The 12,077-nt window shown below is 37.2% G+C and overlaps 1 protein-coding gene across 2 annotated transcripts in view; it reads right to left on the bottom strand.

Annotated features, from left to right (window-relative positions):
- The window catches only part of LOC127438592 (roquin-1-like), a 44,213-nt gene that overhangs the window by 6,832 nt on the left and 25,304 nt on the right, over positions 1–12,077 (bottom strand). For both annotated transcript variants that reach the window (XM_051694285.1, XM_051694286.1), the window contains exons 18-19: positions 3,139–3,270; positions 2,614–2,705 (exon numbers count right to left, since the gene is read on the bottom strand). In XM_051694285.1, coding sequence (XP_051550245.1) covers positions 2,614–2,705; positions 3,139–3,270 — 224 coding nt within the window. The remainder of the gene's footprint in view (positions 1–2,613; positions 2,706–3,138; positions 3,271–12,077) is intronic.

The raw sequence follows: 12,077 nt of genomic DNA, 5'->3' as shown, positions 1-12,077 counted from the left end.
TGGATTTATTAAATCATGCAAAACAACAAAGGCTGGGCGATAAAGATATATTTATGTGTTTTCAGAGGAACCATCATTTAAACCAAACAGCTATTGCAGCTAAATTTATTTTGAAAAAAATTCTTTTACTAAAGTAAAAATATATGAGAAATGCCATGTGGGGACGTTTTGAGTCATGATGCAAATGAATCATTGATTCATTGGAACAGATAGTTTGAACTGATTCATGTAAATTAATCAAACTTACCAACTCGTTATGACGTTTTGCTACTGAAGTTTAAATGAGTGATGCTATTAAAACATCTCAGTGCTGTTCACAATAAACGTGTTTTTGTAAAAGTTAGCACTGTTTTCAATTGTTTTTCTAAGTAATGTGTCTCGTGCACCTCATTTTAAAGAAGCCGTGTCTAGGGCTGTTCAGTAGCAAATTTTTACAACCGCGGCGGTTAAGGGCCAACCACCACTGGTTAACGTTGTTGTATGGTGCTTGCAGGGCCGGGGAGGTGGTGCACGCAAATTACGTATTTATCGTGGATCAAACTCTAAAAAGTGCGTAATTGAACATTTAATAGAAATGAAACCCTTTGTAAAATATAAAAAAATACTCAAACAAAATACACCATAATACAAAACTAAAAAAAATAGTTTGCATTGGCTTTAAAATTGCTGTCTGTTATTGCACCAATAGCCTATTTTATACATGGGTAACATGTAAACATCAGCGGCTAAAATTATTCCAGAATGTGAAAATCTGTTAATATAGCTAAACTTGGGAGCCTGGGTAGCTCAGCGAGTATTGACGCTGACTACCACCCTTGAGTCGCGAGTTTGAATCCAGGGTGGGCTGAGTGACTCCAGCCAGGTCTCCTAAGCAACCAAATTAGCCTGGTTGCTAGGGAGGGTAACCTCCTCGTGGTCGCTATAATGTGGTTCGCTCTCGGTGGGGCGCAAGGCGAGTTGAGCGTGGATGTCACGGAGAATAGCATGAAGCCTCAACACGTACTAAATCTCCGCGGTAATGCGCTCAAGCCACATGATAAGATGCGCAGGTTGACGGTCTCAGACGCGGAGGCAACTGAGATTCGTCCTCCACCACCCGGATTGAGGCGAGTCACTACGCCACCATGAGGACTTAGAGCGCATTGGGAATTGGGCATTCCAAATTGGGGAGAAAAAGGGAAGAAGATAATAATAATAAATCTTTTTTTTTTTTTTATATATAGCTAAACTTGAATATTCAGCATGACTAAATATCATTAAACAGATGGACAGTAATTAAATGGTGGTTCAGTCCTACCTTGGCTGTAAGCTTTTCAATTGTCAGATGTTTTTAATTTTTTCGACAGGGAAGAAAAAAACAATCGTCCGGTTTTTGAGAGAACCTCACTGGGGTTATGATGTTTCCATCCGTACTGAATACACGTTCAGAAGCAATATTAATCTTGTAAATAAAATGACTGATAAAAAAAGTGTATGGTGTTTTTTGATTCCGTTAACAAAGATGAGATGGAAAAATACACATCATGAGGATAACTGAACAATTCTTCTTAAAAAAAAAATTGTTGATGAAAAAAACACTACAAGATATTACCAATGCACTAACAATGTTTTAGAAGAAGAAAAGTCTTGTTTGAATAAATCAAATAGTATTTTGTCATAGTATCCAGTCATAGTATTTTGAGGATTGCCCCATCTGAGCTGCAGGAGCTGATAAACTGAAGCGATTAGTGGGTTATTCACCTTTTATTCCAATGCATCCTATAATAGGTATATGACATTAATCAGCTATATCAACAACATTAATTTAATATTAGCACTTACATCTGCACAGACAATGAAGCGAATGCACAGTTGAAATTGCTAGATGTGTAACACGCGTTGTGGATAGGCCAGTGGCATAATGCGCTATGTTGCGCAAAATCCTAAAGTCCTCCTTCTTCTTTCGACTGCTCCCGTTAGGGGTCGCCACAGCGGACCATCTGTGATCTGCATATATGACTTGGCACAGGTTTTACGCCAGATGCCCTTACTGACGCAACCCCCAGTGGCTGGGGGACTCTCAAAATCTAAAGTATTCTAAAGTCTTTAAAAAACTTAAAATCAATACATCTCTAGCATGCAGAATCGACAACACAGTAACAAAGGATCTTATATTTCACTATACTCATTATATGCTATTATTTCATGAATTTATAAGTTGATGCCTTTGTGCACATCACTGGCGGTGCCACTTCACCACTGCGGTGGGGCAGTTGTCATTGTGATTCTAGCAGCCCTAGCCGTGCCAAGTTAAAAAGAATTTCAACATTTAAAAACACTCCTCAAGACGTGCGTTCTGTTCTATTCGTTTCAATGTGTCTAGCTCTTTTTCAGCATCTGAACGTGTTCCATCTGAATGGCCCCATACTCCAATAAAAAGCCCATTAAACGATTGTGAGACTCACATTGTTGCTTAATTTATATCGCCATCATCTATATTCTATATATAAATAATCGCCCAGCCCTCGTAACCACACGTGTATTCAAACTACTACACCGTGTATTTCTAAAAACAAATCTCGACTTGTGCTGAAAGACAGAGCTGTGTATTTAGGTCATGTTATAAAATCTCACCTGCGAGTCAGTGGATGCTCATCTCTTTGCAGAGCGTGTTTGTCTTGGCCATTCTCGACTGAGACCAGCTTGTACTTGCCATCATGGTTCTCCTAGAGGCGAAATAAATCAAGCTTAATCACAGGGATTTAAATCACATGATGATTTTACACTAGGTGGATTTCTGAAATCATTGAGCATAAATATTAAATCATCCTCTGATGATTAATTAAAAGGCATCGTTCACCCCAAAATGAACACTGTCATCATTTACATTTACTTTCAATTAACATTCAGCTTAACATCTCCTTTTGAGTTCCACAGAAGAAATAAAAGTCATACAGGTTTGAAAGACATGAAGATGAGTAAATGATGACTGATTCAAGATTCACAGGCTGATTAAAAAACAACTCTTAGAAAGGACCTTGCTTAAAATGGATTTTCTGTTCAAGAAATGGCAGTGACCTAATGAATTATTCACAGGTAATGGAATATATGAATTATTAATTATTAATATAACCTCTATAAATTGCAATTCTCACTAACCATGGCCATCTCCTGTGTCCTCATGCCGATCTCTCTCTCTACCTTGTCCAATTCGAGACTCAGCTGTTCACTGGACAAACTCCGAGAGGACCAGTCCACTCGAGACGGCTGAGAAATCACAGAGCTTGAGTTCTGCAGAGAGAGAGAGAGAGAGAGAGAGAGAGACTGAATCATTTAATACCACACTACCGTCACAATGCCAAACTACTGACTGATGGAACTGTTAGCAAATGTAAAATTCTATTGTTCAATCCTTCATCTCATGCAGCTAGAATGCACTGTTAAGATCTATTTACAACAAGTCCTAGGGCTGCACAATTATGACAAAAACATAATTGTTGGTTATTTCCCTTGATATTGTAATTGTGATTACTTCGATTAATAGAATTAATATCAAAATACTTATTTTGTGTGCAATATTTTTTTGCAGGCTACATGTCCAAAACAAGACGAGAACTGTTCCTGAATTACTTTATTTGCATGAAAAAGTGTTATTCAAATTTTGATTAAGTTATACACAGAACGTTAGCAACACAACAATTCTAGAACACTAGGTTGTCGTTGCTGATATGGCGATAGAGTAATATGAACACTTCTGATTTGTCATTGCATTCTTGTACTTGCACAACGGACAAACCTCTCATTACGGTATTCAAAGTTGTTAAGAGAATGACGAATGAGAAACTGTTTGGAAATTATTAGTGCTGTCGATTAATCACGATTAAACATTTTAATCGCATAATTTTTGTAGTTAATCACGATTAATCACAGACTTTGAAAGTATTGAAATTTGACACTATATATACTTCTTTTCCTGTCAAAATGCATTTATTTCCACCTTAGGAAAGAAAACAAAACAATATGTAACACGAGGGATCCCCCTGTCACGGGACGTAGGCCCCTCGCAAATTGTTGCCATGGCAAACATATGTAAAGTGTGGTGCTAATACTGATTTGTGTAGACAGATGAGTGGGTGATTATTATACTAGGGTTGTGTATTTCAAACTACAGTAAAATTACTGTAAAACAATGGTAATTTACCTCATACTGTATAATGATTTACAGTATATTGTTACTGTAAAATAAATTATGATATTTAATTGCATACTGTATATTAAAATACAGTATATTTTCTTTACAGCAAAATTTATTACGGTAGTTAATTGCATAACGTATATTAAAATACACTATTTACTCTACAGCAAAAATTATTAGAGTAGTTGATTATATGTCATACATTTGAACTGTTTTTGATGTTTACTTTAAATTTCAGCTCAGACATTATATTAAAATTGCAGTATATATAAAAGTACTGTAGAACTAATCACTGTAGATGTGTAAATTTAACAGTTAAAGTGTGTTTACAGCTAGAGTAAAATCACTTTAGTACTCACCATTTAGTGGGTACAGTCCATTAAAGATTTTCATGTAAAACAATTTATTGGCCATTTAATTTTATTGTATTAAAAAAAATATTTTTTCAAATATACAGGTGCATCTCAATAAATTAGAATGTCATGGAAAAGTTCATTTATTTCAGTAATTCAACTCAAATTGTGAAACTCGTGTATTAAATAAATTCAATGCACACAGACTGAAGTAGTTTAAGTCTTTGGTTCTTTTAATTGTGATGATTTTGGCTCACATTTAACAAAAACCCACCAATTCACTATCTCAAAAAATTAGAATATTTTGACATGCCAATCAGCTAATCAACTCAAAACACCTGCAAAGGTTTCCTGAGCCTTCAAAATGGTCTCTCAGTTTGGTTCACTAGGCTACACAATCATGGGGAAGACTGCTGATCTGACAGTTGTCCAGAAGACAATAATTGACACTCTTCACAAGGAGGGTAAGCCACAAACATTCATTGCCAAAGAAGCTGGCTGTTCACAGAGTGCTGTATCCAAGCATGTTAACGGAAAGTTGAGTGGAAGGCAAAAGTGTGGAAGAAAAAGATGCACAACCAACTGAGAGAACCGCAGCCTTATGATTGTCAAGCAAAATCGATTCAAGAATTTGGGTGAACTTCACAAGGAATGGACTGAGGCTGGGGTCAAGGCATCAAGAGCCACCACACACAGACGTGTCAAGGAATTTGGCTACAGTTGTCGTATTCCTCTTGTTAAGCCACTCCTGAACCACAGACAACGTCAGAGGCATCTTACCTGGGCTAAGGAGAAGAAGAACTGGACTGTTGCCCAGTGGTCCAAAGTCCTCTTTTCAGATGAGAGCAAGTTTTGTATTTCATTTGGAAACCAAGGTCCTAGAGTCTGGAGGAAGGGTGGAGAAGCTCATAGCCCAAGCTGCTTGAAGTCCAGTGTTAAGTTTCCACAGTCTGTGATGATTTGGGGTGCAATGTCATCTGCTGGTGTTGGTCCATTGTGTTTTTTGAAAACCAAAGTCACTGCACCCGTTTACCAAGAAATTTTGGAGCACTTCATGCTTCCTTCTGCTGACCAGCTTTTTAAAGATGCTGATTTCATTTTCCAGCAGGATTTGGCACCTGCCCACACTGCCAAAAGCACCAAAAGTTGGTTAAATGACCATGGTGTTGGTGTGCTTGACTGGCCAGCAAACTCACCAGACCTGAACCCCATAGAGAATCTATGGGGTATTGTCAAGAGGAAAATGAGAAACAAGAGACCAAAAAATGCAGATGAGCTGAAGGCCACTGTCAAAGAAACCTGGGCTTCCATACCACCTCGGCAGTGCCACAAACTGATTACCTCCATGCCACGCCGAATTGAGGCAGTAATTAAAGCAAAAGGAGCCCCTACCAAGTATTGAGTACATATACAGTAAATGAACATACTTTCCAGAAGGCCAACAATTCACTAAAAATGTTTTTTTTATTGGTCTTATGATGTATTCTAATTTGTTGAGATAGTGAATTGGTGGGTTTTTGTTAAATGTGAGCCAAAATCATCACAATTAAAAGAACCAAAGACTTAAACTACTTCAGTCTGTGTGCATTGAATTTATTTAATAGACGAGTTTCACAATTTGAGTTGAATTACTGAAATAAATGAACTTTTCCACGACATTCTAATTTATTGAGATGCACCTGTATATATTACAATTTTGTTACTGAAGTAACAATAAACAGAATCCATATCTTGTCCTCTCCAGACCTAGTAAACAAAATATTAAAATCTGTTCGAATCATGTACAGCACAGATAAATTCCTTCATTTTTGTCTTTGTATCAAATAGGATACAGAGTAAAATGGAATTTAAAATAGAATTCTTTAAGGAATTACAATTTAAACATTGTAATTCAAATACATTTGTAGTTTTAATAGATTCATTTTTTCAATAAGAACAACAAATAAACATGGCATCATTCAACATGTTTTTTTTTTTAATAAACACACACCATGGGGGAAGAACACCTTGCCAAAATGCTTTAATTTACCCCAAAGTCTTTCAAATAGAGCCAAATTTGCATATTACTTTCTGTAAAAATGGAGGGGTCCGTTTTGTCACCTTGTGGTTCTCCATGCTGAATAAGAACAGGTTTCATCAAAACACTAAAGGAAATATATTCTCAATGACTATAATTATCAAATGTATTTGCATAATAAAACTTGTTTGAACAATGTCGGAGATGAGTTAAAGCAGGAAAAACACAAAACAAGTTGTCAAACGAACTTGTACATGTCAAAACTAAAATGATGTCAACTGTTTGGGGAAAACATGAGGGTGACATGAGGGTATGCTAGTAAGTATTCTTTTGAACGTCATTCTGGGGGGAAACGGCTGTCTATGATTGAAATCTTTGCATAAAATGCATAATATAAAAGATAATAGAGAAACAACACGTACTTTGTGCCCTTGCAAGGCTAATATTAATATATTGAACCTTATTGTGGAGTGTTATCATATAGTTTGAAGCAAGGGCGTAGAATATGCAGGGGATGCGGGCATGTGTCCCCCACACTTTCGATAAAACCTAAAGTTCGTCCCCTGCACTTTTTCACTGGGCAAATGTGATTGTTGTTTTGTTTTTTTTTACATTAAAATTCACTGGTGAATCTCTCAAGAGACAACACAACTATTGTAATGGACAATGTGTTAATGATGGCATTGTTCAAGATGTCCAAAATTTTGGAAAGCGTTTATTTGAAAACGAAAATGAAATTCTAAAGTCGACAATGTTTTAGTTGATGCGTGTGGCCTTGAAGATGTATGGTGTGAGATGTGTCCTGAGCAGGAGTCAGAGTGTCAACAAGAAATGAGAGGTTCATCAAAAGAACTTGAAGAACATGTTGATATAATTCCTGATCTATCCATTCAAAATTAAAGCAGCAATCGATTTGAATCTAGTTTCAATGTCTGTGTAGATCAGATGCTCTCAATCTACTTAGGTCTCTGAACTCCAAACAAAAATATATTTTAGAGGTAAAAAGCCAGAGCCTTTCCATGTATTTGTTACTGGAGGTGCAGGAACAGGAAAGTCACATTTAATCAGAGCTATTCATCATGAAGCGACCAGATTATTATGTCAAATTGCAACTGCACCAGACAAAATTTCTGTTCTACTGACAGCACCTACTGGAATTGCTGCTTTCAACTTGGGTGCTAAGACCATCCATAGTACATTTTCAATCGGGACAGATGTAAAATTGCCTTGCACACCTTTAGGAGAAGTAGTAGTAAATACAACGTGTGTGGTATTTAGTGACTTGCATATACTGATTATAGATGAAATTTCTATGGTAAACCACAGCCTACTAGCCTATGTCCATGGTAGGCTTAGACAAATAAAGCAGACAGGTGACTACTCTCCATTTGGTAAAGTTAGTATAATTGCTGTGGGAGATTTTTTCCAACCACCGCCTATGAGAGGAAAACCATTGTATTTACAAAATGCTCCATTGGATTTGTGGAATAGCACAATCACAATCAGAATTAACAATCATTGTTAGACAAAAAGACTCAAAAAGAAATATAGAATAGATTACATACACATAGCAAGTGTTCCCCATTATCACTTAATGACTTAAATATTCTCAAAAGTCAGGAAACCGGGCAAACCTCTTCCGCATTACACATTTTCCCAACAAATACACAAGTGGAAGAGCATAACATCAAACAGATAATTGCATACTAAACAGACCACATTTGTGTAGAGGCTCAGGAATTTGAGAAAAATCAACAAACTGGACAGATGCAATTTAAAAAGGGACACTTTTCCAAAGTAAATTATTCCTGTTTACCGGAAAAGTTTCTATTAGGTAAAGGTGCGCGAGTCATGTTAATTAAGAATATTGACGTCACTGATGGGCTTGTAAATGGTGTCTGTGGTACTGTAACATACATGGCCCTTAATACAAACAACACAATTGTTAATGTAGTATTTGTTCAGTTTGATGATGATGATAAAGTTGGGAATACCACTAGAAAGCATACACCACCACCTAGAAACATCATGAATTCCACTCCAATTACTTTAGAGGAAGAGCGAGTTAACAGCAAGGCTGGGTTGCTTAAGCAGTTCCCATTAAAGTTGGCATGGGCTTGCACTGTACACAAAGTGTAAGGATTAACTGTCAATTAAGCAGTCATATCACTAAAAAAGATTTTTGCAGCTGGACAGGCATACATTGCTTTAAGTCGAGTCAAGAATTTAAGTGGGTTCATCAATCAAGATTTTGCTGATAAAGCAATTTATTACAAAAACAACATCCAAGAATGTATCAACACAGTGCCACAGTTTGAACTTTACAATATTTCACCACATAACACCAACAAATCTTTTTCAATTTTCCTAATGAATGTTCAGGGTTTACACTGCCATTTGCTAGATTTAACAGCTTCAATCCAATCCTATAATTATAGCTGTATAGCTGTAACAGAGACATGGCTGCCTGCAAACATATCAAGTGAATCCACTTGCATCGAAGGAAACCACTTTAACAGTGCTCCATGTTGTTTTGCTTACAGTACAGACAACTCTGTCAAACTCAATTCGACACCAAAAACATGGTGATGTTGGCATAAACTGTAGAACTAATATTGATTACAATATTTTGGACATTCCCAATGTTAACAGAGTGCATATTATGTCAACTCATCAAACTTGATATAATCATAATTGTTATTTACAGGCCACCACAATATCGCTTATCTGTTTCAAAAATATATTACCAAACTCTGCAATACATTAAACAATATGTCAGATAATATCTTTTTAATTGGTGTTTGGAACCATGATGAACTGAAAACACACACAATGTCTACATTCAAGGCAAACCTAGGCTATGTTCAGTGTGTCAAAGAACCTACCACTGAAAATGGAACATTGATTGATCATGTGTACAATAAAATGACATCTAAATATACTATCATTGCACAAGTCATGCCAGCAGCCATATCACCCTGTAGCTCAAGACTGATTGCCTATTGAAGCTAAGCAGGGCTGAGTCTGGTCAGTGCTTGGTTGGGAGACCTTCTGGGAAAACTAAGGTTGCTGCTTGAAGAGGTATTAGGGAGTCCAGCAGGGGGTGCTCACCCTGTGAACTGTGTAGGTCCTAATGTCCCAGTATAGTGATGAGGACACTATACTGTAAAAAGGCACTGTTCTTTGGATGAGATGTTAAACCAAGATCCTGACTAAAAATCCCAGGACACTTCTTGAAAAGAGTAGGGGTGTAACCCTGGTGTCCTGGCCAAATTCCCCCCATTGGCCCTTATAAATCATGGCTTCCTAATAATCCCCATCCATTAATTGACCCTATCTCTCCACCAATATCTGGTGTGTGGTGAACATACTGGCACACTATGGCTGCTGTCACATCATCCAGGTGGATGCTGCACACTGGTGGTGGTTGAGGAGAGTCCCTTGTTCACTGTGTAAAGCTCTCTGAGTGTAGTGTCAGAAAAGTGCTATATAAATGTAATGTTCAGTATATTTCAGTACACATGAAGCAATTCACTGTACATTTTCACGAACATAACAGTGTTTCTATAACATATAAAATTGTGTAACTGAATACAGCGTCTGCCAAACACCATAATCATACCTATAAATACTAAAGTGTAAGCTTTAAGTTTATTCCATCTTATATTGCCTAACATATGTGAATGGTAACAGAGTTATGTTTATATTAACATCTGCAGTATTATTCTGGTACAAATTTCATTTGTAACATGAACAAAACTTGGGTCTGACTACTTGGTGGTTGAGGCTAACGAACCACGAACATAGTATTAGACTGTGCTTCTGGATCCTTGTTAAACCAATACCAGACCATAACAGTTCTTGTGTTCTGTCCACAACAACATAAAAAAACCGCTCAAAACATACTCCTAAATATTTGTTAACATCTGCAATGCTAGTTTGACAAAAATGTTAAATAGGTCTGACTACTTGGTGGTTGAGGCAATGGACCACGATCATGGTTTTACCACTTCCTATTTGGCATGCCATCATTCAATGCCATAGCAACCCCTTAATGACACATCAACAGATTGTATTCAGATTAATATTGCACCTTAATTTGTAGGGTTTGTTGACTACTTTTCAGGCAAATGACAAACTCTCTGGTACCCAAGATAAACCCTAAAGACATATCCATATAAACTCTACTTCAAAGTGCAGCATAACTATTTTAATATAGATGGTGCTATAACTATGACTCATAATTGCCATGTTGGTGTAATCAGGAATGGCCCATTGGTAACCATGCCCAATTTGAAACTGATCAGACCAAGCATTACCAAGTTATACCCACATCCTGGCCAACTTCCTGTTGGGCAGAGCTTAAGACTGTCAGCACGAAGTTGTCTGGCTTGATGAGATCTATATATGTACCGAGTTTAGAGACTGTAGCTGAAAAAACGATGTGCTACAGAGCATCCCATACATGCATATTTTAAAGGGGGCAAAACTGAGCCCCCCCACGCGAACTTTTGCCCAGCCCTAATGGTTAACAACTCTGATGTGTGTGCCAAATGTCATGTAAATTTAAGCATTCCAAGTGCCTCAAAACACACCTAATATATAAAGAAAGGAATAATAACATTCAATGTGTTGCCATGGCAACATTATAAAAAAATATCAATAAATCCTTACCAATTTCACAACAGCATTGTTCTGAAATTATTCTAAACAAGTTTGAAGCAGTTCAGGTAAAAATGAGAGTGCTATTCCAAAGTCTGTAAAAAGACCCCCAATACCAATCAATTTTGATCTAAATCACAACGCACGCCAGAGATATGATCACTTCCTGTTTCTCATTTTTCACCATAAATTTATCGCCTCGCCATTGTAACACTGTTCGATATATCAAAAATCCATCTTCAATGTCTTGGTATGTTGGCCACGTTTGGTGCCTGTCACATAAATCCCTTAGGAGCATGAATTTTTTCAAACAAACCAAAATGTCCGACTTCCTGTTGGGCAGAGCTAATAGAAGCCAATGGGAAATATGTCTGTCATGATGAGAACAATGTCCCCACCAAAACTTGTGAATATCAGACAAACTCTGTGGCAATCACAGTGATAAACTCATTCGGAAATGTTAGGGGGTGCTATGGAGTCCACTGGCCACACCCAAGACAAATGACAAAAGAATTATAAAATCTTGCCACACTTTTACGGGTGTGCCAAGTTTCAAGAGTTTGAGTATTCCAAAGGCGTGAAATATGCATTTATGAACTAGGGGGCGCTGTGGAATCGATGAGGCACATCTATATTGAATTGCAATATCAAATCAAAAGATGTCCTTAGACAAATATATGTGTAAACTAAGTTTTCAGCCATCGTTAGCCCCTCAAAACACCGTGGGAAAATTCGAAAATACCACATTCCATCCAACATGGCTGACTTCCTGTTGGGCGGAGTCAAATACAACCAAGTGAACTTCGTCTAACATGATGAGAGCAGTAACTAGAATCTTGTGCACATCTGAGCAACTTCATCCCAACCATTG

The sequence above is a fragment of the Myxocyprinus asiaticus genome, chromosome 49 (genome assembly GCF_019703515.2).
Source record: "Myxocyprinus asiaticus isolate MX2 ecotype Aquarium Trade chromosome 49, UBuf_Myxa_2, whole genome shotgun sequence".
NCBI lineage: Eukaryota > Metazoa > Chordata > Actinopteri > Cypriniformes > Catostomidae > Myxocyprinus > Myxocyprinus asiaticus.
The sequence above is the reverse complement of the archived record's forward strand: the minus strand, read 5'-3'. Positions and strand labels throughout refer to the sequence as shown.